The sequence below is a fragment of the Anser cygnoides genome, chromosome 5, assembly GCF_040182565.1.
Source record: "Anser cygnoides isolate HZ-2024a breed goose chromosome 5, Taihu_goose_T2T_genome, whole genome shotgun sequence".
Classification (NCBI taxonomy): domain Eukaryota; kingdom Metazoa; phylum Chordata; class Aves; order Anseriformes; family Anatidae; genus Anser; species Anser cygnoides.
In genome coordinates, this window is record NC_089877.1 from 28,700,507 (window position 1) to 28,728,486 (window position 27,980).

General features: G+C 41.6%; 2 protein-coding genes across 3 annotated transcripts; one reads left to right on the plus strand and one right to left on the minus strand.

Moving 5' to 3' along the window:
• The first annotated feature begins 108 nt into the window (after window positions 1-108).
• On the plus strand, window positions 109-9,804 carry VTI1B (vesicle transport through interaction with t-SNAREs 1B). Its single transcript, XM_066997702.1, has 6 exons — window positions 109-287; window positions 3,380-3,438; window positions 4,910-5,101; window positions 6,431-6,604; window positions 7,556-7,617; window positions 8,171-9,804. The coding sequence occupies exons 1-6, from the start codon at window positions 173-175 to the stop codon at window positions 8,265-8,267; spliced, it is 699 nt and encodes a 232-aa protein (XP_066853803.1). The 5' UTR covers window positions 109-172; the 3' UTR covers window positions 8,268-9,804.
• ARG2 (arginase 2) lies at window positions 8,544-27,941 on the minus strand. Of its 2 annotated transcripts, XM_066997700.1 has the most exons (8): window positions 27,767-27,941; window positions 27,570-27,642; window positions 15,231-15,408; window positions 14,193-14,352; window positions 11,609-11,703; window positions 11,371-11,475; window positions 9,806-9,942; window positions 8,544-8,873 (listed from the first exon to the last, which is right to left on the minus strand). In XM_066997700.1, exons 1-8 carry the CDS (start codon window positions 27,884-27,886, stop codon window positions 8,668-8,670), a joined length of 1,074 nt encoding a protein of 357 aa, XP_066853801.1. In that variant the 5' UTR covers window positions 27,887-27,941; the 3' UTR covers window positions 8,544-8,667. The 2 variants fall into 2 exon arrangements, with proteins under 2 accessions (XP_066853801.1, XP_066853802.1); XM_066997701.1 differs by lacking the exons at window positions 27,570-27,642; window positions 27,767-27,941 and adding an exon at window positions 22,408-22,429.
• Window positions 27,942-27,980: the final 39 nt, after the last annotated feature.

The window sequence follows — 27,980 nt, forward strand, 5'->3', positions numbered from 1 at the left end:
AGCGGCTCGGCCCCGCAGGGAGCGGCCCTCGGCGGCGCCTCCCGCCGTTACCTCCGCGGCGACGCGCGGCGCGGCGATCGGGCGTCTTTGAGGGGCAGCCTCGCGGTCGGCCCGAGGCCCCCGCGGCGGCCGATGGCGGGCGGGCCGGAGGGGAGGGAGGCGGCCGCCCGCCATGGCGAGCCGCGGGGCCGCGTCCTCGGAGCACCTGGAGCGGCTGCACGACATCTTCCGCGGGCTGCACGCCGACCTGCGCGGGGCCGCCCAGCGACTGCGCCACGGCGCCGCCGGTCAGTGCCGCCGGGGGGGGGGCGGCGGGGCCGGGAGCGGGGCCGCGGCCCTGAACGGCCCGGCCCGGCCTCGCCTCGGGGCCCCACAGCGGAGGGCGGGGGGAGGGGGAAAGGGGCGAGCCCGGAGGGCTCGGCTGGGGTCACGGTGCTTGTCGTCCTCGTTTGGACAGTGCACGGGAACCAGAACTGCAAAGGGCAGCCCTCAGAGCTGGTTTGGTTTCTCCAGAACCAGCCAGAGCCACGGGCAGAGAGGAATAAATGCCCGCACCTGGGAGAAGGGCCCTGAACGCGGGCTTAACTCGCACGGAATTTGGTGAAGGGTGGTTCGGGGAAAGGCGGCCGGCCTCGCTGCCTGGAAACGCAGCGTCTGTCCTACTGCCTGGCAGGGAAAAAAATGGGAAATGGAAAATCTGGGGAAGGAATGAGGAATGGCCACACGCACACTGTCCTGTTTCCGAGGCGCTGCGGGATCGGTGAGCACGGCAGGGAGCAGTGCTTCACGCTGGGAAGTGCCACACGGCAGGAGGCACAAAACCCAGGCTTAAAAGGACAGGAACTTCCCGTCGGAAATCCGTATTTCCTTGTGGAAAGGAGCCCGGTCGGTTTGTTGGTGCAGTAAAGCTCAGTCAGGTCTCCCTGGAGCTGTGCTACTGTCAGGCAAGGAGTTCTGAGCCGTGGGCTTAAACAGAATACTTACAGGCAGCATTTTTTCACTGCTTGTAGACTTTTCAACAAGTAATTACAAAATGATTTTTAGTCATGCTATGAAATGATAACGTGCTGGCCTTATTCGTACAATTTGTTGATGAAAAAATCCCAGTAGTACTTGTGTAAAGTACTTGTAAGGGAGTTTAAGATAAGCTAGGAATTTGCCTATCTGGTGAAGGCACTCGGCTTTCGTAATGTGCTTTGTCTGCTTCTTGTACATACGGTGTGCGAGCCTTTATTTTGCAAGCTGTCTGATCCTGAAAAAATCACAAGACAATAAACAGTATCGCACAGACGCTTTTAAGGTGATTGGCACTTCCCAAGCTCCAGGGAGGACAGAATGTGTCGTTCTTGGGCCGTCTTTGAGGGACTAGGAGCTTGGAAACGTTATTTTGCTCTGTATAAGCAAGATAACAAATTTCTAGGCCTAGAAATCTTTTTTTCCTTTCAGACTTGTAAGAAGGCAGCCTGGATCAGTTTAAACAGCCTGGATCGGTTTCGAATATAGACACTTTTCTTTAAGTAAATGTAGTTAACTGTACTTTTGAACTGACTCTGTTTCTGGTTGATTGGAATTATATCACGTCAGTGCTGATGAGAAAGTGGGTAATGTTACTGCGGCTCAAGTGCAGTGTCTTATTAATCCGACCGGGGGCACCCGGAGGGTAAAGTCCTGCTCTTCCAGTACTGCTCCCGGTTTCAATCAGTTTGAAATAGCACTTGTTTTAAGAGGGCACCGCATAAACCAGATTGTGAAATGACCTGTGTGAAACGATATATTGACTTCTGGAAGTTGTTTTCGTGCAGTTTGTGTCCGCGTTTTCACTTCCAACCTAGCCACACAGGCAGTTGTGTCAGCACAAGTGTACGTGGCAGAAAACCAGAGCAGAAGTTGAGGAGAGCCTGTTCAGGAACCTCCCGAGTCAGCATTTCCTCCTGCATCAGCTGTGGTGTGCAACTGCTTCGCTGATAGCGGCCAGCACATAATATACTAGTGCTTATAATGTAGCTTGGTCTGTAATAATTCTCCTGTGTGCCACCTGAGAGCAGAGCTGTTGGTTAGGCGATGGTTTTTAACTCTCTCCCAAGTCCGCTGCAGTTCAAGCCCTGAGCTTAATATGAATTGGAGCTGAAAGGGAGAGCCCATGGCCTGGGGAGGTCAGGTCCATGAGACGAGCTGTGTTAAAATGCTTTGATCACTTCAAAATTTTCTCTTATTGCTCTGTTGAGAGCTCAGTGGTTTAAAAACTGCTCCTTTTGCAGAGGGCCATATTTACAAAAGGTGTTATCAATGGCAGGTTTTGACTGGAGCAGAGATTTCGTAATGGTGTCTATACAGTTTTATCAAATTAGAGGAGTTTTACCAAGGTCACTGTCTGTATTTTCTGCTACTCAAAATTTTGTTTAGGACTGAATCAGTCTCTTCTGAGAGAGATGAATTAGGTTACTGCGCATTTATCAGACTTCTGATAGAACTTGGTTTAATTCTGCAGTACACTACAAGAGTGTCCTGGTGGTGGTCTTCAGTGCTTCTGCAAAAGCTTATGAAACACAGGTTTTTGTTCTGTTGAGACATGAAGAGTTTGAGAATTCTGCATTTACTGATCTTGGATATTAGATACGATAGTTTGTTAACACATACAGAATACATGTCTTAAGAGTTTTCTCTAAAAATAGAAAAACAATGGTGAAAATGAAATGAAAACGAAAGCCACTCTTTGGCATCCACAGCCCTAGACATCAGTACCCAAGCAAATGACCATTTTGAACAACTGAGATGTATGGTTTTGTTGGCAGGTTCAAATGCCTGATGTCATTCCAGAAGAGAGAATCATTTGGGCATTAGGCTGGGATCCTGATCTGATATCTTGATGGCATCTTTAATGTCAGGGTACTCCAGAGTACTTATCCTGTTCAACTAGTTAGTTTGTTGGGACAGCGAGAATGCAGGATACCCTCTTCGTTGGAAACTTCGGGGGGCACTTGGAGATGCAGATTGCCTCGACGTTCTGTGCTAATCCAAGTCACAGCTTCAGCCTTTAGTTGTCTTGCCGAATATGCCTGAAAATATGAAATGATGAGCTGTTTGCCGACCTGTTCTCTTCGTTATTCTTTCACATTAAATGTTTGTCAACAGCCAGAAAAATATTTGAGGTTTGAAAAGTGACTTTTGTCTGCCAAAGCTAGTGGCCAGCTGGTGGAAGGGTGGTTTTTTCTCTGTCCTCTCCCCAGCTTTTGAAAGATAAGAATAGGCTGTTCCTGTCTGAGGTAAGTTTTGACCTGGTGCCTCTAATCAGCCATTGGAGGTGCTTTGTTGCCGGTAAGATTGAGTTCTGCTGTCATTTCTCCACTGTTTATCTGACATGCTGCTTTTTCTTCCGCAGAAGAGAAAAAAAAACTAGTCCGAGAGTTTGATGAGAAACAACGTGAAGCAAATGAAACGGTAAACAAGTCTAGAATTGTGGCCTTTCTGACCGGTTGAAACATTGCTAACCTTAACAAGGACAGTACTTGCAAATTTCACCTTATGTTCATATGCCAGCAGATGAATGTTGTGTATTTTTTATATTTGATTCATTTATGTGATTAACACGTGTGTTTGTCAAGATTATGTGTGTGTGTGTTTATACATAGCATATATAGAGATACAGACACGTATTCATATTTTCGCTTCTTAGTGCTCAGTTTGGGTATCTCCTTCCCTTTGTTGAGCAAAGGAGAGTGGCGGAGGTACAGTTAGAATTGCTAGAGATCGTAGGGAGAACATGTAGAGAATCTGCTTTATGGTTTATTTGTTTGTTTTTCCTCCTGCTGTCTTTTTTCACGTTGGCTTAACCCATGTGATCTTTCTGTGAGTCTGATGGCTAAATGTCAGGGGTCCTGACTATTTAAAACCTCTATTGTGTGGGCCTCCTGGACAGCAGGTGACATGGAACAGCACACACAGAAAAACAACCAAAGAAAACATGTGAGGCTTGTCTTCTGTGCAAAATGTAATAGATTAAGCTTTCTTTTCTCAGTAATACGCTATTTCTTGGTAGCAGTAGAATACCTTTTTAGCCCGATCAGGGTTGTTGTCTTATTTTCTTTACCACAGTAGTCACAACAGAAATCTCCCCTGGCTCTTCCTAAGAGAATTGTTTATTGTAGGTTACAAATTTATTTTCACAATTGGTCACTTGAGAAAGTGACCAATTCTGTACTGTGATTTGCTGTGCAAAATGGTTCTTGATATATTCTGTCAGTACTCACATGCAGGTTATGCCTTTTTGGGGAAAAAAAAGTTTGAAACACATCTTAGATCTGAAAATGCGCCTCCCTTGCAGTGAAAGTAAAGCGAGTACCGATGGAAATAGCAGATTCCTCTAAGTAGGGATGCTTTGGGGTCACAGCTGAACATTCTTTTGGGAAAGATGCTTTATTCCTCTAACTTACTGGATTTTGTTGAGGTGTGTCTGTGTAGATTCTGGCTCATACAGGAGGAAAGCTTTAAGCGTTGTGAATTTGTAACAACTGTCACCAAAAACTGATGTGCAAATTCACGTATCCAAAATCTCAGGGTGTACAAATCCTACCTCCAGCCTCTGCTATCCATCCTATAGATGTTTAAACAATGTGAAAGTGAAAACTGCGCATTTTGAAGTTGCAGAGTGACACTTCAGAAAATACCAAGTCTTTAACCTAGGCCTTTTTTTCTTGAGGCACTGTATAGCTGAAAACCCGTGTGGGCTGAACAGCAATAGGCGGAACGGTGCCATTGATACTAGATGAGGGGCTTGGGATTAATAGCCCCAATCCCCAAATCACATAAAAACATGTGAATCCCTTCATCTGGTTGTAAGTTTTGAGTATAGCTGTTGATAAGAATAAATTTGATGCTTTAAAAAAATAAACACTTTTTTTTTTCCTTAAAGCTACGGGAAATGGAGGAAGAGTTGAAGTATGCTCCTCTGCCGTTCCGCAACCAAATGATGAGCAAAATCCGGGCATACAGAAGAGACCTCTCTGTCTTCCAGAGAGAGATTAGAAGCACAGATTTGGGATTGGGCCCTGGAAGTCAAGGGGATATGAAATATGGAATCTTCTCCACAGAAAACGAACAGAGTGTGAGTATCAGATATAAATTGTATTGAAAACTTGTGTGATTACTTAAAAGAATATTCCAGATATGTTGCTTACAGCATTCTACTTTAATCCACTTGATTTCTTTCGTAACTCCCTGTGCATCTCTTTGTGCATAACATGAATATCTTAGGGAGGAGAAAGAACACCTAGAACTCATAAGAGAGCTTTTCTGTTCTAAGACAAAGATATTAGTGTAATCAAAATGGTACTCCTTGGGTGCCCTGTGCCTAATGACTTACACGATGCATTAGAAAAAAAGACTTATTAAGTGTACTGAAATACTTTATTTAATCATTCCCCTGCAGCAGTGAAAATACAACAGTGATGCTACTGACTTCACTGATCTCGTTTTTGTCTCCAAAAATGTATGCAAGTCACATACACTGTAGAGGTTCTTCCACGGAGTTCCCTTTTAAGTGATCTCAGTTTAAATAATTTCCAAATAACATAAGAAGTCTTCTTCTACTTTGTACAGTGTTGATATGCTGCTACAGTGCAAGAAATACACCAGTTTACCATATCTGCTTAGATTCGTCTGAGCTAGTGAGACTGAATTTGCTTACTATCCTCAAAGATTAGTGTAATCTGTATAGAAAGTTCATAGAAGTGTTTTTCGTTAGGTTGGTTGGTGTTTGTCTGTCTGCCTTAGTTAAGGAAGGTTTAAGGGAGGCTTTTTCCTTAATGTCTTATTCTACAGTAGTAGGTATTTTTTTGCATTAGGTTTCTCTTGGTTGGTTCCCCTAAAACGTGAGAGCAGGATGTTAAACTTTCTGAGGCTAAGAAAATACTTTTTGAGCTACCTTTTGACCCTAAGGTCAAAAAACATTTCTTATTCTGTAGCTGAGGCAAGTGGAATGAAAAGAGTAGCTTTTTTACTTAGGAGTCCATCTGTTAGTGCTGTTTGTCTGTAATCCTTTTGGCTGTGTAAACCCTTAATAATCTCCCTAGCAACCAACTGCAAAGTCACAAATAAGACAGTTGAGGTACAAGTGAAAGGAAAAGTTAGCATCTGGAAAGCAGACACTGTTTTCATGTAGATGTTATTTGATAGAAAAGTGAATTATTGCATGGACAGGGTATTTTTTTTATAACTGTTATAAGTATTTATAACTCTTTAGCTGCATATCCTCCTTTTTCAAGGTTTAACTAGATTTGACCATGACATTATGTGAGTGAGAACCCTTTCAAAATTAACCAGGCTTCATCAGTTAACATAAGAAGCCTAGTACAAATGGCTTGTAATTTTTTAATACATCAGAAGCCCGATACCTCTCTTTGTGTTTAATATTTAAGTGTATATTGTTTTTCAGACTAATCTGCAGTCACAGAGGGTGCTGCTTCTCCAGGGAACAGACAGTCTGAACCGAGCCAGTCAGAGCATTGAGCGCTCGCACCGAATTGCGGCTGAGACAGATCAGATTGGCACTGATATAATTGAAGAACTTGGGGAGCAGCGAGAGCAACTGGAACGCACCAAGAGCAGAGTAAGTGGAGAAACTGTGGCTGTTGTGTTGGAACAACCTGATGTTAGCTTATTAGTGGGAATTGTGTGCCAGGAATTGCACTTGGAGACCCCCCCCAGACATGGTAGTCCAGTTAGTTGACATTTTGGGCTGCCACATTGCTGTGCTGTGCTCCTAAAAGCAAAATAATTACTGTTGATGGGCCCAAAGCATGTCTGTTACTTTGTATGTGCAAGACCAGGTGATTAGACCTATATACTGCTGCTTGAAAGATTTAGCATTACTGAAAAAATTACTGATCTAAAAAAAATGCTAGAGAATTGCCCACCATATAAAGCTTAATAGTAAAGGTTTAGATTTGGGAGACAGTAAATTCCTTTAATGAAATCAAATTTAATAGAAGCAGCCAACACTAACCTTCCAATAGTTGTTGGCTAGCTAAGGCAACAATTCATTTCTGAGCATCATAAAGCTGAAATGGATTATCTATTAACAGTTCAGTGCTCAGATGCATTGGGTCACACAGACCTGTCAGTGCAACATGTTTCTTTTCTTGCTAGAAATGTAATGGCATTTCAGACAGGTCTAGAAATGCACTAGGGGAGTACATGGTAATACCAGGAGACAATGCTGACAACTCAAATAACAAAATTAAATTGTAATAAAAAGGGCTAATACCAACTTTCCAATAATTTTAAATTAGGTAGAGGGGTAGGAAGTGATCTTAAATTGCATATAATTTTTGCATGTATCTAAGGAAATGTATACCTGAAAGTCTTATTTCTGCTTTATTAAGGAGACAACTCTTCAACCTGTATTGTGCTTGGACAACAACGTTGTCTCTGAATTTTGAGAATACGTGGTTAGCTTTGAACCCATTATTAATTACATTAAACACCAACTTCTTGCATGTGAATCTTCAGAGTTGATGTAAACTTGTTGAAGTGGCAAATAACTTCTGTTTCTTCTTAGTTGGTGAATACAAGTGAAAACTTGAGCAAGAGTCGTAAGATCCTGCGTTCCATGTCCAGGAGGTGAGTAGAGTAGCATGACTGGCATGCAGCTGCGCAGTACTCAGCAGGTAGTAGTGTTGCTTGCCAGTTTACAGACAAAAAAACCAACAACCTAATAACCCACAGTGTCAGCTGGAACTGCAGGGAGGTTTTAGGAAATGCGTAAATGGAGCATGTGCCCATGTGAAGATCTAATTTGTGTTTTCTCCTTCCCGGTAATTATTCCAGTAACGGAGTGCAGTGTAGGTGAGTGAACACTACTGAATCTGTGCTGCTCAGTTAAGATATCATGCACGACAACCTGTGCACTAAAACATAGCAAAGGGGAGGGATTTTGACATAAGCAAGTTACAGTGAATTGCTCTTGGTAACTTTTGATGAAATTCAGTTATTCAGGTTGGAAGAAGTTGTGCTACAAATCACTGTGAGTTTGCCTCTTGCTTTTTAACTGCTATTCAAAATAGTACTTTTTGATGTAGCAGAAACAGGGATAATACTTATGGAAGGTAAGAATCTGCTTTCATAATCAAGAAAAAGAACTACCTTGGATTTTTTTTTTCTTTTTTAACTCTAGAGTAGCCACTAATAAGTTGTTGCTGTCAATCATCATCATCCTGGAACTAGCCATCCTAGGAGGAGTGGTCTACTACAAGTTCTTTCGCAGCAGATGAATCTTCATGACTGAGATGAGTTGCTCCACTGCTGAGGAATGGGATGGGATGTCTTTCCTTTCACTGTCTGAGGACTGAACTGTCTCATGAGACAAAGCATGTTCAACTGAAACTGTACTGACAGTAGAAAGACAATGAATGGAAGTAAAGGAAAATGCAGAGACAGCCTTGAACTACCGGTGAGATTAATAAGAAGGTAATAAATATTTTATTGTCTTAATATGTATATACTTAACTAAGTGAATAAATCTTGGAATGTAATACAGTAGCCACTGATCAAGTGGAAAAGCTAGTTTATTTAAAAATTGAGAAGTTAACAGTATTTGCCAAGTGTTAATCTACCCCCTCAAGTGCCTCAGCAGAGCTATTTAATGTCCAACGTACCCAGCACTTTGGGTTCCTAAATCCGCACTTGCTCTTCACTGTCAGATTCATCTGGAGAACTAGGTGTTGGGAGTTCATCAAAAGCAGTGTGCGCCCCTTCTCTCGTCTGTCCAAAGCACGTTGCTATCACGTCGACTGCAAGGCTAGCAGTTGCGTTCACTTCCTCTTGAGAAGCTCCAAGCAGTGGGTTGACTTCCACCATGTCTACAGCCGAAAGCATTCCTGTGAAAATTATTTACAGCTTTGTTACTGTGAAAAAGGGTTAAATCTGTAGTAGGGTTTCTTTTGTAGCCTTTCACTGTGTGTAGCAAGTCTAAAACTTGAACTTGTGACCAGTTGTACCCATGTGTAAGTAAAATGGGCTCAAGTGAGGGTAAAAGTCTTTGTTCTTAGATGCAAGTTAGTGGTTTATCTTTAGTTTTCTTACATCGTCACTACCTCACTCATCTATGCTTTTAGCATTCAGGAAAACCAAATTTGATGTTCCACCTATGTTTCTGAGGTGCACTCTTTTTTTAAATCCTGTTTTCTCCTAATCCACAAGTTAGGGGATGTAAAATAATCTTACATAGTAATTTTTGCCATCCCAGTCATGATTCTGTTGAAGTCTGTTTTCTTTTCTTTTTCCCTGTACCATCTTTTACTGTAAAGAATTCATTGTTAAAACAAATTAAAGGAAACCTTCATGGCAGAAGGAGGAGGATCTTCATATTATGTCAACTGCAGTATATAATTGGTGAAAAGTTGATTTGCTAGCCTCAAATCCTACAATAGGAATTCTGAACTGTTCAAAATCATTTGCATCCTTTTTCCCAGGTGCTCGGTTTTTGCATCTGTCCTAATGTGGATAGGAATAGGGGGACAGTATTTTACAAAGTGAACAAGCCATTGGTGGCATTAGTTGTCAATATACATATGCACTTTATTTACTTTTGGTAAAACTGAGGTTGATTTAAGCTGCTTCCATCTCCTGGGGTATTGCCTAATGGTAGGATTTTGTTTCCCTTAGTAAAGGTTGAATTTACTTCTTAGGCACCTTCATTATGGGTACGTTCATCGTATTAGCTAGTGATACATGAAAAACATATCTATTATGGGCTGTATGTAGTTTGTCCTTGTCCTGTTTTAGTGCAAAAATATTGATCAACTCTTACCTGTGTTGTGTATTTCCTCTGCAATGTACATGCCTTCTCTGTAAGTTAATCCGCCTAGAACAGGAGTCCCGGTTGCTGGAGCCAGTGAGGGATCAAAAGCATCGATGTCAAAACTCAGGTGAATAGGTCTCTGTCTCCTGGAGACAATAAGACAAGAAAAGCAATGTTAAAACCTTAGACTTTTTCTACTTGTATTTTTTACTGTCCAGTCTGATCAGCAAAGTAGCGTCATGTTGCATGATGTTAAAGGTCCCTCCCCTAAGTCCTACACCATGTCATATATATTTGGGAAATATTTTTTTTTATTCTTTGGATTTTCTGGAACATCTTTTAGCTCAGAACTTTCTCTAATGTGCATTGGGAAAACAGAAGTTTGTCTTTCAGTTTTCACTGAGAATCTGCTCTGAATTGATTTGGCTGAAGATAAGTACGTTAGTTCTGACCATGTTATCTGGTACATCTCCCTGGCTGCAAGAACATAGAGAAATATGATATAATCCAGCCTTCCCTCCTCTTGTTCAGAAAGACAGGTTAAAAGGCTGAAACTAAAAGGCTGAAACACGGGTTTGCATGGTGTCTAAGATGGAGAAAGCAACAAAGCTTGAGGATTTCCATAGATGGGTGGTTGAAGGCTCCAAACTCTGCCACGTAAGCCTAGTTGATGGAAAAAGCAAAGGATGATCTCAAGCCCAAAAGGTGAGCTGTTAAAGAAGTGGGCTGTGTACTTCCAAAGTACTGCAGATGTTTATCTGGATTAGCAGTTTTGTTACTTGGCACAGCTGCAGCTAGAAAATGTGAGCACACCTTTGGATACAAAAGCATGCAGTTAGGAAGGTTATCGTTCCCAGCTTTGATCCTCTCCCTGTGTCCCTATGCCTTCTGGCATGATTCGTTCCCTGACCTGGTTCAGCAAAATCAAACAAGGTTAGCAAAGACTTCGGTATTGAACTCGAGTAAGGTGCAGTTTAAGTGATCTTCACTAGTTGAACTGAAAATAGCAGTTATCATCAGGACAAGATATGTGAGCGTAATCTAAGGAAGAAGCCATAAAATGCTTTTACCTCATGTACTGACAGCTGAATTCAGGTTACTGTCAGTTCATATATATATATATATATATACACACACACACACACATATATATATACACATGTATATATGTATGTGTAATTAATATATTATTAATGTAAATTATATTAATATAAATAATTTAAGGGATACTCTAGACTCAGAGTGGATTCAACCCTTTTAAACTGCAGCAAAATACAGGATTCCTCAAGAAATAGGACAAATAATACACAACAGGTTCTACTAGTCAACACAGTTGTAGTTCCTCTTGTAGATGTTTGCCAAACACTGTGAAATGGTTGATTTCAAGATGTGTGGAAGTCAAGGACTAAATTCAGTGCTAAGACTTTACAATTTACTGGACACTTTCATAGTTCTGTTAGGCTGCCTTACATCAACAGTGACAGTGACCTTCACCTACATAACTTTCAGGAAAGTAGATACTCAGTGAGCAAATGACAGAGTAGTTTAAGTACGTCAGAACCATAGTTTGTTACCTGCGCATCAGTTGTTCAAATGTTCTTTCCATAACTTTCTGAATCCCAAGGCGATCAATATCCCTCATGGAGAAATAGTGGATGTCATAGTTTTTCAAAATATAGCTGTTAGAATAGAATTTAAAAAAAAATCATTACTGGCTTAAACTTACTTAAACCTAGCAACCGTTGTGAACAGCCAGATATGAATAGAAGCCCATGATTTCAGAGTTTACAAAAATCCTTTAAATCAACTTACTATTCAGCAGGATCCACATCCCTCAAACCAATGTACACAATATCTGATGCAGAAAGGCAGGGCTTTAGCCAGGAAAAACCAGGAAGCTGTGGTACCTGCAAAGTTTTGTATTGGATTAGTTTAATGACATATATAACAAACCTGTATTTAATACTTCCCTCAATACTTTATTTATAGCATCCTTTCTCTGCCTCTGCAGAGAAGAGTTCAGCACTCAAGAGTTTGGTTTCCTGATTTAATCCATCCCTGACTATGTCATAGCATTTTACCTGAGCTGAATGTTAATGGATGAAGTTTTTAATTTTACATTTTCTAGGCTGAAGAGAGGGAGTAAAAAGCCCAAATCCACAAGCAATAGCTAGTTAGCATCAATTAATATATTGGGAAATTATAAGAAGCTAGATACCCAGATGTATCACTTAAATCATGCACTTAACAATAAATGTGTAGAGCCAATACAAGAAGACTTTGTTTCCCTCCCTCATATACTTTTTAATTACTAATTATATTCTAGTGACAATATTTGAATTTGTTTTTAAAGTCATAACACACCCATAGCTATATGTATTCATATTGGGACTAAATAAGCACTCAGTATAAAATATATATACATATATATATTTGTTGCTCTGACTTTGTTCTAAGACATACAATGTTCACCTTAAGTGAACTTCAAAATTGACAAGATTTTCTTTTGCTCTATCTTTCCTACAGAAGTGGGCACAACTGCCAAATAAAAGTCATCCCCTTTAACTTATGGGAAATTAACAAGAAGTTCAGGAGCCTTCTATATTAACCTTCTTATGTCCTGGGGATATTTCAAGAAGCCCCATTCATTTTGCATTACTTTGGGACTTCTAGCAAGTTTGCAGAAACCATACAAAAATTATTAGAAAGAGGGAAGAATTTGAAAGCACCAGATGACACTATTCACTTGTAGATAGAATTTGTTCAAATGAATTTGGATGAGAAAAGCAGAAGAGCTTTACCAGGTAACATCAGTCTTTCTATGCCAGACAGGTACTAATGCAATAATCTGTTCAATAGCCATAAAAACATTCAACACTCTTGATCTTATTTGGAAGAAGCATTCTTCCATCAACACAGCACCCACAAGATTTATCAGGAAAAAAGCAAGACAACTACTCAACTTCCAGAATAAAATCAGGAGTCTGCAGACCTAGTGTCCATTCTCAATGTGCAGTTGCTAATCCTGTTCCCACTCTCCAGACTAAACTTCAGCAGAAGCAGATTGTGGTAGGAACTTTTGATAGAAACAACAAAGGCCCCAGCTATTGGCAAATGCATAGGCTACCCCTACAGTGTCTCCAGTAGATGCCACAGGTATTTCTAGAATCATCCAGTGGTTTGGGTTGGAAGGGACAATAAAGATCAGCCAGTTCCAACCCCCTGCCATGGGTAGGACACCTCCCACCAGACCAGGTTGTTCCAAGCCCCATCCAGCCTGGCCTTGAACACCGCCAGGGATGGGGCATCCACAGCTTCTCTGGGCAACCTGCTCCAGGGCCTCATTGCCCTCTGAGTAAAGAATTTCTTCCTAGTACCCAATCTAAACGTACTCTTTTTTTAGTGTAAAATCATTACCCCTTGTCCTGTCACTACACCGATAAAGAGTTCCTTCCCCATCTTTCCTGTAGGCCTCCTTTAGGTACAGGAAGGCCGCTATATGGTCTCCCCAGAACCCTCTCTTATTCAGGATGAACAACCCCAATTCCCTCTGCCTCTCTTCATCAGAGAAGTGCTCCAGCCCTCTGATTATCCCTTCTTGTGCTGGGGGCCCCAGGGGGAGATGCAGTCTGCAGATAAGTCCAAAAGGACATAAAGGCCTTGGGCCAACCTACTACTTTTAGCATCTTGACAGCAGCAAAAAACAGCCATGCGCATTCCATATGCCCCGGTAAATGGCTCTTTTTTTACAACTTTACCTATTTCAAAGACAAAGACTCTCTCTTTAAAAGCACTTGTAAGCTGGTCCAGCTGTCCTGATTTGCCAGTAGCACTAACACTAGAGGGGCCAGGAATCATGCAGGAACAGCCCATGTCAGGCCCCAAGGTTGTCAAATCATGCAAGAGCCAAACTAAGCAGAAGGGGCATGCAAGATACGCAGGAGCCAGCTGTCGCCAGAGGTGAGCTCAGCACAGCTCTCACAGGCTCAGCTGGGGGGAGGTTCCCTTTTTTCCTCCTGGTGGTGGAATTGCTGCTGTTGCACAGCCTCGGCACCAACTCAAGTCATTATGCAGACTGGCACCATGGTCAGCTGCCACGTGGACTTGGGCTTCAGCCCTTGCTTTCTGTACAACCAACAGGAGTGCTAACCCAAATAAAAGCTTTCTCTCATTCTTGGTTCTATGTCTAGGCATATGTATATATATTTACATGCATTTGTGCGTATGTACATAAGTATGCACATATATACACATAAACAATACATAGTATTGCTTGCACTCAGATAAAAAAAAAAAAGGCCTGCATTTGCAATACTTAAGAAAGCACCTCATGCCAGAAAAAGTAAAATGCTCAGAGGATTTCAACGTAGGCTAATTGTACAAGCAAGATACTTACTTTATCTTGAAGCTCTCTCAAGAGAAATGAAAGAGGTTGTCCATGGAGGTTTCCAGACTGAGTTGTAAGAGGGGTGTTGATATCAGCATGCGCATCCACCCAGATCACGCCGAGGTGCGGGCACTGCCGTGCATGGCCACTGACAGAACCAAGTGCCAAGCTGCAAGTACAGTAGCAAAGTCTTTAGTCAACTGTGCAAAACATTGTCCTTGTTCTGAAGGAGAAACAGGAAGTCTCTGCAACTTCAGACAGCAGCAGTCATGTTTCAACACATCAGGCACTCCTGATGATGAACAAAGGGCGTGTCCCATACAAACTGCATGGCATGCCCACTCCCAAGTAACTCTACAGGACAGTATTTGTAATGAAAGATTAGAAAGAGCTCTTTTCTCTCTCTCCATCGTCACCCTTCCCATGCTCTAAACTTCAAGTGTTCTAGCGCCAATGATCTCTCAGAAAAATCTAATATGCTAACAATCAATTCTGCTGTTCACCCATTTTGCCATATCACCTTCAAAACTAAATTCATTCTTAGATGCCCTACCTTCTTCAACCAATTCTCACACCAAAAGTTAGTGAAAAGGAAGAAAAACAGTCTGACATAACAGCTATGAAAAAGTGGTCTGGGTGTGGGCATTATAAATCAATCCTAAGAGTTGACATCCTGAGAGCAGAGGGTGCAGAACAGACATATCACTAAACATTCAGAGAACAAACAAACAAACTTGCAACAATTTCTAAAAGGACCTGATTACACAAACTTTCCCAAAGAGGAAAATTTAATTTGTATGTTTGCAGATTGCTGAACAGTCTGGAATTAAGCTGTGCTGTCTTTAGAAGGCCAGGTTTTTATAACTGACTTGTATGTCCCACCCTGAAAGCACCAGCAATAACATCAAAATGCTACTATGGTACTGCCAGGAAATGACCCCCAAGTTATTCTTGCTGTCCTCCTATTTTTTATTTAAATTCTTACATTCCCCTTCAAGCTTCAACCCACAGCACACACCGCTAATTGTTCCTAGTTTGTGAGCTCACCTGTGATCACCTCCTATAGTGACACAGCTGTGTCCGGCAGCTACCGCTCTGCTTACGGCATCAGCCAGCACCTGGCTGGCTAAACCCACTGACCGTGGGTACAAAATCAGGTTGTTGTACAGTTCATCGTTGGGAACTTGAGTGAAATTCAGATCTCCAAAGTCATACACTTGGCATCCTGGAAGCACAACAGCAAAAGGAGGAAGTGAAGTTAATAAACAAGTGCCCAAAGAAACATTCAAAATAAGGTCCCCTCAAAAATCAGTTAGGCAAGTTTGAAGGGAACAACAGGAAGGGAAATGATTCATTTGAGTATTTACAAACCCTTGCAAACAAACATCTCACAACTTTACAGATTAGAAAGCTTACGATAAGTGTCACTTTAATTTAGCAATGATACAGGCCAATCGTATAAAGTCACCTAAAAAAGCAGCTTTGTTTAATTTCATTATTCACAATTTTAGAACAAAAAAGTATAGTTTGTATTACTGTCTTCCTAATTAGCCAAGCTGTATACAACCTTACATGAGCTTAGTTGCTGAAAGATTGCCTAGGACTACATTTCAACAAATATAGCTGAGTCCTAACTGGTATTCTCCATTTTTGAACCCCATGAAAATCCAGGCACAAGAGCATCAAGTTAACAATAAAGGAACTTTTCCTAAAGAACTCCTGAGCAACTAGCGTCTCATAAGAGAACCTGACCATTTTCTTAATGCAAGATGTTCTAGATGACATTTTAATTCTGGGACTTTTATCTCAACCCTCTTTTGAGATCCTGTCGTTGCGAGTTACAACTTAAATGACTGTTGAAACATGACAACATTCTTGATCTTTAGAAATTACTGTTAAGATTTTCTATCTATTTACTCTAAAAACAAGTTCCTTCAGAGATTAGGAAACAAGGGAACATTTTTGGGTGCATCTCCCCTTTCCCACCCAACAGAAAAAGAGTTTACTTTAATTGGCTGCATCTTAACTCTTTTCCATACACATCTTGGAGCTCAGCCTTTGAAGTTCTGCTGCCCAACACCATGTGCTTTCATAAGAGTCTTTCAGATCTCACAGGCCAGAGCCTCAGTTTCAGATAGGCCTATTTGCTGCAGGCACTGATGAGGACTGTAAAAGGCATCTACAGCTACACCAAAAGTAATACCAGTCATGCCTCCCTAATTTGTTCCTCAATCACTAGAGTCTGTTCACAGTTCAAAGCATCCAGGCTACAGCTCGACATTTTGCCTTTAGCCATTCAATGCCTACCAAGGAGCTTTGAAAAATTAAGGCAAGCAAATCACCGTGAAAAAATATCCCACTTGGGACTGTGTGATCTCTGCCTCATTTCCATTAAGCCATTACCTTAATATCTATGAAAAAGGCTCTGTGAGTTTCCCTGGTGGAAATAAGATTAAAGTAGCATCGACAAAAACATGACTTTATCATCATTTGAAAGGATTTTGGACTGATGAACAGAAGAGAGGAAAAAGGTTGAGTCACTTGTGAGAATTAGGCTACTGGGAAATAGGCAAGCATATTTTCTATGGCAAGGCCATATGTGGACATACATTTGCTAGGAGAGGACATGGTAGCTAAGCACAGGTACTTGACAAAGGATTAAATGAATGCAGCGTCAGCTAGTCTACAAGAAAGCACATTATCTACAGATACTTAAAGCAATAAGCTGGACCGTGACATACCACTGCATGGTTCTCAAAAGACATCCCAGGCATACACAAGATTTTTTTTCCCCACCCTCAAGCAATACCTAAATAGCCAGCAGGACAACAGCTCTGGAATTCTGAGCTCGTGTTTTTCAGATTTCAATGTGCTATCTAATCTTAGTGACTTTGCCATTCATCATACATATCTCAAAGATCTCTTTTTTCTTTTTCCTTTTTTTTTTGGTGTGTCTTCCCTCAAGACCACTTCTGAGGCCCATGCATGCTGTTGCTCATTTCAGCATTAAAGGTTTGATGAAAGTACCCGCGTATGCTTAGAAGACAAGTTTTGGGAATAAGACTTCAAGGCACTGCATTAGTCAATAGGTATCAAGAGCTTTAGAAGATGCTGTACAAGTTAAAATTTTCCACAGTCCTTTCATTTAATAACTGCTGACATCTGTACGGAATAAAACTGCAGTTGGGCAGCTGTGTTCATTGACAGCACATTATATACCACATAACGGAGAAAAGGACTGCCACATAAGGCTTGTTCTCTTACAGGACATACAGCACATCACAATATTTTTACCCATTAAAGGGTGAAAGAGAACAAAAGGGAACTATACCATGAAGTTGTATCTCTAGATCAGTGTAAAACAAAGAGCCAACCATGCCATCTTTCATAGCACTTTAAGACTCTTCAGGGTATCCTCAAAGCAGGACAAAATGTCATGTCAGATAAGACATGTTTAAAGGAATATCACTTGTGCTCAAGATTTTTATTTTTCCTTCTTTACTCTTTCCAACACTATGTGTAAGGCAGGATAACCTGGTTCAGTCTCTGAATAAAATAAAAAAATATCACATGTAAGCCATATGAACCCAATGGTGATTGTAAGAAACAACTGGGATATATCAGAGATTGCCACACAATTTTAGGGTCAAGAATTCTGGGAACTTGTCCACGTTTTGAACAAACAGTACTCCTACACCTCCTGTATGAAGATGCCTCTACTTTTATAAAAAGCAGAATGTCTATTAAAGACAATAGATGCCATCTTCAAAAGTTTATTGTTGTTCACGTGGAGTTCCTAAACCTTGTAGCAGCTTCTTTTCTCAGCTTTGTGTTTCCCTCTTATTTAGGCCCACTGTGTTTATGTACTTGCAGAGGATAGCTCAGGCTTCCCTGGGTGACTTGAATGGTTTCAGCCAGCTCTCCCATGGTTATCTCATTAAGATACAAACAGACAATCTCAGAAGTAAGTGCTAACTGGATCCTAAAACTTGAATATCTTCTCTTCCTACTATATATAGTGTATATATGTACACATACAGAAGATTTTAAAGAGCATATTTTTAAAGAGTATAGAGTATCTAGATTATGTTTATATTTTTTAATATGCATAGAGTTTTGAAAGCTACGATTGAACGACCCTAGTGGAAAGTTTAATGAATGACAGAACAGTACATAAACTGTGCATCTTGAGGTGATTAGAAGTATGTGCACATGTACTTTTTAGGATTGAACAGATAAAGAAATTAAAATTGGCATGTGCATTTGTCTTAGTGCTTACTGAACAAAGTAAAGGAATCCATGTCAAATTGTCAGGGCTACTAAAGTCTTTTCTTCAGTTCTCTTTGAAGTGTCTTTGATAGTCTAATGCTTAAAGACCTGAATTACTTGCCACATGATCTGCCTGTATATAGTTTTGACTTAAGGAAGTAGAAAAACTAAATCTTTCTCAACTGAATTTTGCTGCCCAACAGAAGTTACTGGATGGATAGACATGCTGTAGTGCAGTGCACTAGTGTGTCTTGCTGTTATTTGGCTATTAATGAAAAAGTTGCATAATTCACCACCCCTTACTTTCTTTGGTAGTTGGGCTACTCTATGTTTTAACATACTAATAGCTATAAACAAACAGCTTTTTAGACACCAGCATAGGAAGTTAACAGGAAGAATATACGTGCATCTTTTGAGACACAGGTGATCCAAGTTCTCAGAACTGGAGAAATATGTGGGCAAACAAGAAAGCTAGCTGCCTTACATTCATTAAAAACACAGCATGCACCCTATTTGTCAGTGCAGCTGGTCAGGTCTGGTCAGAAACAGTAGGGTACCTACTTCAGTGATCAAAAGTATTTGTTCTGCCATGTGAAACATTGTTTTCAAACAAAAAATAAAACACAGGAGAAAGTTGTGCTGTGACCAGCAAATTCATTGCATCTGTGACATAATCAGGTTACATAGAATGAAACAAATTTCTTTTCCCCACCAGCTGTGGGAACTTGCCAGCAGGTGTTTTTGTTTCAGACCTAATTGTATTATCTGTCAAAGCCACACAAAAAAAGTATCAGTTAATAGGAGAGATGAGAACTCCAATTGCCCAGGCTCTAACACTCCATCCCCCCAACTATCAATAACAGCTTCATGGATGTTACCTCCTGTCTACCAGTCTCTACCTTAGCTTTTTTTTTCCCCCAAACAGAAATCAGGGAAATGTCATAAAAACCTCAGTTCCTCCACCCTTGTTACCCACCCATTTTACTAGTTTTACAGTAAAAAGCACCATCAAGTTAGTTTGTTTTAAAAAAGTAACTTCAAGCAGAAATACTTTCAAGCTAAGATTCTTTTGGAGTTAGGCTCTCTTTTTAGATGAAGCAGTACCATTCAGTACTTAAAAACTAACACCACAGATGTTTGCTATAACTAAAGAATATTAAATTAAGTATGATTAAAAGAAGTCTTTTACTGCACTTCAAAGCTCTAACAGAAGAGATTTTTCATTTTGATGTAATTTGTTCAATTAATGAGTGAATTACCAACACTGCAGGAAGTGTTTAACCAAATCCATAAAACTCAGCTTTATCAGCACGCTGGCTCCCTACCCATTTTAAAAGGAGATCACTTTTTCAAGCGAGGGAAAAAATGGCTTGATTCAACTTGTGCTGTTACAGGAGCTTGAAAGAGGTATCGGGGAGGTGAAGGTGTCTGTCTGAATACGAGCACAGTATAATTGCATAAGTGTGCATACTAGCACACAGTCCTTCTGCTACTATGAAGGATTGTGTGAAGACAAACATCTCTTTTCTGCAGCTGAAGAGTACAATCCTTAGTGGCTCATTCCCCCCCCCCCATATCAGGTTTTCAGTCAGCAGAGCTTCTTGGGTGCACATTTCAGCCAAAAATGAACATTAGCTTGAAATATTTTATACAGTAGATCCTTCCTAGCTCTACTTCTTTTGAGCAAGACAGGTTAGGAAAAGGTCATATAGGCATTCAACCAGCAGACAAGGGGATAGACGGCAGTCACTTCTTCCGCTTGCACAGCCAGAACCAGAACTTTAACTGGTAAAGAAAAATCAGCATTTTTCAAAATTAGGCACCTAACTTGTAATTGGAGAAGGGAGGGAAAAAGTAGAAATACAAAGTAAAAACATACTTAGGAAAATAAAGTTTCCTGCATGCCTTTTCAAATAAGCTAGCAATGTAGCACTAGGGCTCAACCCAATGATGCTTACAACTAGGACATAAGGTACTGTTTAGCAAGCTATCTGGCAATGGCCATGTTCATTTCCTATCGTCTTAAGCACAACACAGGTCTTTTATTAAGCATTCACAGCAGGTAGTAGTTACTATAGCAAGTCATTCCCCAGCACAGATTTAGAGAAAATTATTCTGTAAAAGCAGATGACTCAAGTCTGGGAGCATTTAACTGAAAAACATCTGGGTAGCAGCAGGGAAAGCCTCCCCATCCTCTTTCTACTAGGATGCTGCACCAGAGCCATAGGCAGGAATTTGACAGAAGAGGATCCAGCTTGCAACATCCAGGCTGGCTGCTGACATTGCCCCATGGCATGCTAGCGTAATACAGTTACAGTGAGTCTCCTAGGCAGCAAACAGGAACCAAAACAAAAGCTTGTGGAACATGAGGTAGAAGTCATCTCTTGATACAGCCTTTTTACTCTGGATGTTTGTGGACTAGAGGGGGGAAGAAATAAATTAATGGCAAAATTTAATCTGGAAACCCAGAAGAGGAGAGATGTAAGTAGTCCAGCAGGATTTAGAAACACCACTGTTAGCACATCTCACTTTGTGCTATGTGTTATATAAAACCACTCACATGAAAGCATCACTCCTGCTTATGCAACAGAGCTGTTTTCTCAGATTACAGCCTCCTTAGCACAGAAAGGCTTTTCAGGAAGCAGGGGGTATTACGAACAATGCTTATAGACAACATTTTACTTCCTGCGAATAAGAAGGACTACAAGTTGTTACCATCCTTTTCAGTATACGCTCAATGACTCACATGGACTTTACTTCGTAACCCCTTCTCTGAGACACAGGCAAAGTGTTGCACAACAGCAAACAAATGACTGGTTCATTATGACCAGTGCATTCTGAAACCTATTTTAAGACAGTTTTAACCCTCCAGATTCATCTGGGAAGTGGGTATGTAAGAATAACTATGTAAGCAAGGGCATACTTTTGTTTTATATGAATGAAACTAGGCTAGCAAGGTTCACACTACAAGGGACTAAAGCTCCAGCAACCTAGTTTAATCATAAACCCTTTTGCTTTGAAGCTCATTAAGCACTAATTCTCTTTAATATATATCTGCTGGAAGAAATCTTGTACTAGTTGCAGACATTTGATGGTTCAATGGTTTTCAGCTACAAAATTTCACTGAGGGAAGTTCATGTCTCAGGAATTTCTACCCTCCTTTTGGCATTCAGACAGGTCTGGTTTTAGGCAAAGTTTCTGTATCAGTACCTGTTTAAGAGGCTTCTGCTCATCCAGTAACAACAACAAAAAAAAACAAACTCAACTCCAACTGCTACCCCCAAGTCTGAATTAGTCTGAAGATGTCCTTTGTATACAATTAGCCAAGAAGTATTTTTCCAACCCCAAATTAAACAGCTACCTCAATTCCCTTTGATACCTTTATAACTTTAATCACTTACGAAATCCAGTACACTTGACCTGAAGAGGTCTTCAAAAACGTCAGCATCAGGTGTTGAGAAACATTTGTACTGTGGCTTGCATCAGAGAGGAGACAAGGCTGCAGCTATTGTGCTCTGTCATTCCATTGACAAAGCCCAGCACAGTTCCACTTCCCTTTCAATGAGCTTAACCCAGAAACAGTTCCTGACAGCAAGGAAGCGCTTACAGACGTAGGATGTCATAATACCAAAACAGCTTTCCTCCACCAGAAGCTCCTCATGCTTTAGACTGTTGCAAAAGCAAATAGTTGTTTTATTAGTTAACCCCTTAAGGTAACACAAGGACAGGAGAGCAGAACATATTAGAGCTTATTGAAGGTGTCTCCTTCCCTTTCAGCTGCTACCAAAACTAGTATCAGACCAGCTCGTTTCTTTATACTATAATGACAGATTTCAAATTTTGCATTTGATGTTGGTGCTTCATACTCTGCTTTTCACCAGATAGTTTTTATAACTGAAATGTAAGATTTCCATCTGAAAGTAATCCTCCATATCATATCCACACAAGCACATACCTATCATAGGTGCCTTGTTCTTGTGAGTCCACAAAGAGACGGAGCTATAGTTAATAAGAAAGCAATAAAAGATTCCATGCACTGTAAAGCAGATAGAAAAACAATTCATTATCTAGTTTTTCCAATCATTTCTTTTTGTCCCTCCCCAATAAGTCCTCTCCTTCAACACCATTCATAGTAAGTATGTATATAACAGATTGTGGATTGGAATAAGTGCAGGTGAGAGCTGAATTTCTTCACCCACAGAATAAATTAAGCCATGCATTAAAACTGATTTTGTAATACAAGGATGCAGGGCATCACCCATAGAACTAGAAGAAATACAAAGCCTCGAGGAATTCTGTTCTTTGATCATCTCCGTTTACTGCAAGACTAAGAAGAAATAATTGATTCAAGCTTCCTGATCTGCATCAGTTTAGCTTTAGTTTAAACACCTCTAAAAAAAAAACTAGTATGATGAACAATTAAAATTGAAGCACCTTGTGTGCTTTAATCTAAGTTCACTAAGTTTCTTTTGAAGCCTACTTCATGGATAATGTACAACCTGTAATACGCATCAGCCAAATGGAGGTGGGAAATCAAAGACTGCCCAAGGGCTTTCCAGACTGAAGAAAAAGTAGTAGACAGTATATTTCATCAGTATGGGGAAGGGAATAGGATTGCTGACCTATCACAAGGAACGCTTAAGCTCCATGTACTTTCACTGCTAATGTTTCTCCAGTAACTTATAAGACTAATGGTAATCATGCAAATATCAAAGTGTCCATCACTTAAAAGGATGGACCATAACTGGTGTCAGAGCACACTCCCCTACTTCCAGCTTAGCTTTCTGTGCTCAGGGCCAGCTAGCAGATATGATCTGTTGCAAAACAGCAAGAGCATATTAAAGTCTTAACGGATACAAGCAACTCTTCAATATCTTAGTCATTTACTGGATGGGCTGATGAAAATTTTCTTAACACTGCAGCTACAGCTCTTACCAGTCTGCCTCTACTGAACCACAGCACTAGTACTTACTATCCATACCTTGGTGCACAATTAAAAGACTATTTCTCAGGTGAAAATTTCAAGAGGAGGATAAGATTTAGGGTGAAAAAAAGGAGATATGTAGAAGCTGCTTCATGATTTATAATCAAGGCAGAAACTAACCATAAGATCATCTGTTGGTGAGACAGAAGAGTTAAATTGCTTTTTAAAGGAGCAGATGTCAGCAGGGATCCATTGGTTTTAGGCAAAGCAGGAGAGTATCTCCAGTCACATGGGGATTAGCAGCCCCTTTCCTCTTTTAGCAGTTACTCCTTAAGTTTCACTACACTGACCTCCTGCATCCTATTACTGAAGAGCTTTGTTCCTGTGAAACAAAAGAACAGTAACATGATGGTTATTCTCTTGGACAAGTCTAATCTATTTCTGTCTGTAGGCCACATGCCTCTGCAGTCTACCAACTCATCAAGCAAGCAACTCAGTTCCAAACTTTTTAAATCCATTCTAGAGTAATAAAAACCCAAGTCTGACTAAACTCAGCAACCCAGCCACGTGCAGCTCTAAATAGATAAATAAACCTAAAATAAATCAACAGTCAACACACATGAATGAAGACTTGGGAAGAAATTTTATACTAGAGTTGTTTCCATGTTAGCAACAGCAAGGATGCTCTAAGTCACCTCAAGGACTACAGTGATTAACACAACAGCTACTTAGTGCTTGTTAAAATCTGAGTGGTCCTTTTCTCTTCCAAGGAAGGGGGGACCGGGCAACACTCCAGATTTAAGTTGGATCAGATTCTCTGCTTAATCTACAGTAGGCGTGAGAGGTCCAAAAAAACTCTTAGAAAAGAATTCACAAACATGACTTCATACTTTGCATCTTCTGTAGCTTAGGTCAAGATCAGAACTGTGCGCCCTGTCCTCCTCCACACCATGGAGTTACAAATTTCTATTTTCATATTACATATTTACTTCTTTGGCAAGATTGAAGAGTCCTTTAAGGTGTTAATATTTTAGTTTCCCTTCGGAAAAGGAACAAAGCCAAAAGACAGACATCACCAGAGTGATTAAGAAGCCTTGCAGGCTTAGTCAGTTATACTTTAAATTATGCTTGCTACAGACTTGCACACCCACTGTTTTTGGCTTGGGAGTTGGATTCCTGCTACATTAGCTCTGAGTACACCTCAAGCTACTACCACCATGTAGCAGCATTTGCTCTGCTTCTAACAAGGGGATGGACAACAAGCTAGTGGCTCAGGTTCATCTCCGACAGTCTGATACAGGCTAGTGATACCATCTGCCTCTCAGCTCCCTCCTTGAATTTCAGCCTAAGCATAAACAAGCTGTTCAGCAGCAGTCATTATCCTAGGCGGCCAAAAAAAAAGATATCACACCATGCGACTACAGCCACAGTCTCTTTCAAGGGAGGGATCCCCCAGGAAGTAGCAAGTAGAGCAGCAGCTCAGGAGACTGCAACAGGACTATAAAAGATCAGATACTAGGATAGAGCGAGAGGAACAGATTTCTGCCACCCACCCATGCAATACAGTGCTAAAAGGATGAACAAAAGATTATGGTGTTCTCGCTCTTTCTGATGTACCTTTAGCACTATCAAATGAAAGTATTAAATCAGCTATATAAGCATACAGAAAGCCATGCGGTGCCTTGATATTCAGAGTACTGATGCATAAGGCTAAAACAAACAAATGGTGCATGCACCTTACTACCCGAATGCTGCAGTTCTAAAGCGGACTTAAGAGCATCTTCATTTTACGCAGATCAAATTGAATGTACAGATGGAAAATGAGCAAGTTGAACCTTAAAATTTCAGGCAGATTCTATTCAGAAATCTCTTCCGCTTGAACTAACTGAGTGCAATTTTATTTAAGAGTCACTACATGCAGATTTCATCATAGGAACACTGCCCCTTTTCTCCATCCATAATTGCTCTGACTGCCCTGAATCCACCTTTCCTTTTCTGCTGGGAAGCATCTCCCCATTGCTGGCCTCGTGCCCAGTTCCAAGCTCGTAATGACACAGACAAACACCGCAATCACATCTATAGCAATCTCCAACATCCCTGCTGGAGGGGGAAATGGCAGGGTGGGGAGCACTTTCTGTGGACACAAAAGCTTCAGAACTAGCCAACACATATAGAAGAATAGAAGCCCTATATATTAGGCAGACATTTCTTTTTTAATGAGAAATCTGCTCTGCTGCAGTATTACCTACCTGCTCCTGTAAAACAAGCAACAAGGACCCATGAAAACAATTCTTTTAACAGAATGGATAACTACAAGACTCTACAAGATTCAAGGTAATAATAATAAAACCATTGTTCTACTGCCTTCTTCTGTAGATAAGAGAAAGCATTGTGTTAGAAAAACGAAGACAAAGAAAAAAGCAGCTAAAGTTTCAGAGCCAGTTCAGTGTACCACAGGAGGCCAACCAGCAGCATTATCACATTACTACAGACAAAGTTATCCTGCCAGCCTCCCCAAAACAGTACTTTGTTAAGTTTCCATGAACAACAGATGTGCACAATACAAAAGGCTACCTGGTAGCTTCCTCCTCCATCCAACCACCCAACCCTCAAGCAGATTGATTGCCTTTGCAACACAGACAGCTGTGTATGCTGGTGACTGCAATTGTGTTGTGGTTTAACAGGATGGGCCCTCCCAGCAGGGTCTGTTACAGTTTGTGTGCCATCTGAACCTGCTCGGATGAGAGCTGCAGGGAATTTACGCAGCAGTATAAACATCAACACCAACTGAAAAACCTATCCCAGTGGAAGAATAGGTCAGCAACATGAAACTGGAAATGCAGGAGGAAGAAATCCCAGTCTTAAAAAAAAAAATCTTAAGGGGAGAATGATAGAATATCTCCATGTTCATTACTGATTAATTAATAAGCAGTCCATAAGCAACTAAATAAACAGTGAAAGTATTCATCACCTTCCCCTGATTTTTGAGTTTAACTTGATTCATTTCTATCCTTGCATTTTTTGTTACTGGAACCCAGAAAGGGCTCGTAGCCTCCTTTCTGCTCACATTCTCCAAGTTTCTACTGGAACGAGTTTGTGTCATGCAAATGAGTTTTTTTTTTAAATAAGGATTCTTATAAAATTGGAAGTCTAATAGCTAAACTATTTGAAAGAATATGCCAAGCCTTCCAGTACAGAATTCTATCATCAGTTGCTAAAAAAGCCTACTGTCTACCTTCTTGCCTAGAATAAGGTATCCTTTCAGACCTGATAATTTGTCAGTTTTCATTATCTTTAAGCTCAGTAACATCTAGACCTGCCTTTATTCCAGTGTATAAGAACTCTTTTGGATACCCTCTATTTTTGGTGGGGTTACAGATCATAATCACTGTGAATTCAAATGCTGCCACAGATACCTAGGGGGTGCCGAGACATATCTCAACTTTGTGCAATACAAAAGAGGAAAGGCTCATCTACTCATTTGATCACAAATTGGGGTTTTCCAGCCCATGAATCATGAAATATGCACAGGAAGCCCACAGGGCTGCGCAGAACAATAGCCTCCATTTTAAAGGTCTCATAATTCAGATTAAGTTTGCCGGAGGGTTATTAAGCAATTATCTTTTTTCTTCATGCATCTAGATTCTATTAGCACTAACCACACGCACAGCAGTTAAGTTCTTTCTGTTGCTGGTCCAGCTCTGCAGTCCATCACCATACAGCTTTCAGCGATGCTTTCTACATTAAGGATTCTCTGGGACAGGATTCGGTTAAGTTTCTCTCATGTAACGTTTCTAAAAACTGCAATACTGTATTCATCAGTTTGTAGACACAATAGATGGGAGAAGTTGAAGCCTGAATAAAGGCTTGGATTTCGTTAACCATCGCTGCTAGTGATGATGATGAAGACCACCACCTTTCCACTCGTACAGCCTTACACGCAGTGCTTACAAAGGAAGGGCGAATCTGGAGGTTTCTCCAGAAAGTTCTGCATCCCATCACCCGGGAGCATACAGCTGCCTTAGGAATAAGCTCGGTAACCGCGATGGACAGAAGAAGAGACACGGTGTGAGAAGCAAGAACCACGCCGGGTCGCTCCCCCCGGCCCCCCCCAGTGTCCAAACGCTGCCCCCCCGGCCCCCCCCGCCCCGGGGCCGCCCCACGGGAGGGCCGTGCCGGTCCCCGCGCCTCACCGAGCCCAGCCAGCCGCTCCAGCAGCCCCGCGGCGCGGACAGTGGCGGGGCCGCGGTCCACTCCGCGCCGTTTCTGCGGGACAAAGAGAAGGCGAGGCGTTACCGCGGCGCCACCGAGCCGTCACCGGCCGCGGCGCCAGGCGCCGGCCGCCCCCTCCCCGGCCTCCCCTCCCTCCGCCGCCCGGCCCGGCGCCCACCTGCCCCCGGGAGAACGGGGCTCCCACCACCGCCACCGAGTGCGCCTGCCTGGGCCGCTGCAGCCCGGCGGGGGCCGCCTGCCCGCGGAGGAGCCGCACGAAGCCGCCGCGCAGGGCCATGGCGCAGGAGCCGCGCAGCCGCCGCCCGACGCCCACCGCCGCCGCCGCGCTCCTCTTAAGCCGCTCCAGCCCCGCGCGCGCCGCCGGCGCCCCG

What these genes read in the sequence shown, in the direction of transcription:
- ARG2 (XM_066997700.1), bottom strand. Translation starts at nt 27,886, where the DNA reads ATGGCCCTGCGCGGCGGCTTCGTGCGGCTCCTCCGCGGGCAGGCGGCC. An exon ending in CCCCGTTCTCCCGGGGGCAG is followed by an intron (nt 27,643 to 27,766) that starts GTGGGCGCCGGG and finishes TTTGTCCCGCAG; the next exon opens with AAACGGCGCGGAGTGGACCG. An exon ending in TTTGAACAACTGATGCGCAG is followed by an intron (nt 9,943 to 11,370) that starts GTAACAAACTAT and finishes TATTGTCTCCAG; the next exon opens with GAGACAGAGACCTATTCACC.
- VTI1B (XM_066997702.1), top strand. Translation starts at nt 173, where the DNA reads ATGGCGAGCCGCGGGGCCGCGTCCTCGGAGCACCTGGAGCGGCTGCAC. An exon ending in CCACAGAAAACGAACAGAGT is followed by an intron (nt 5,102 to 6,430) that starts GTGAGTATCAGA and finishes ATTGTTTTTCAG; the next exon opens with ACTAATCTGCAGTCACAGAG. An exon ending in CTGCGTTCCATGTCCAGGAG is followed by an intron (nt 7,618 to 8,170) that starts GTGAGTAGAGTA and finishes TTTTAACTCTAG; the next exon opens with AGTAGCCACTAATAAGTTGT.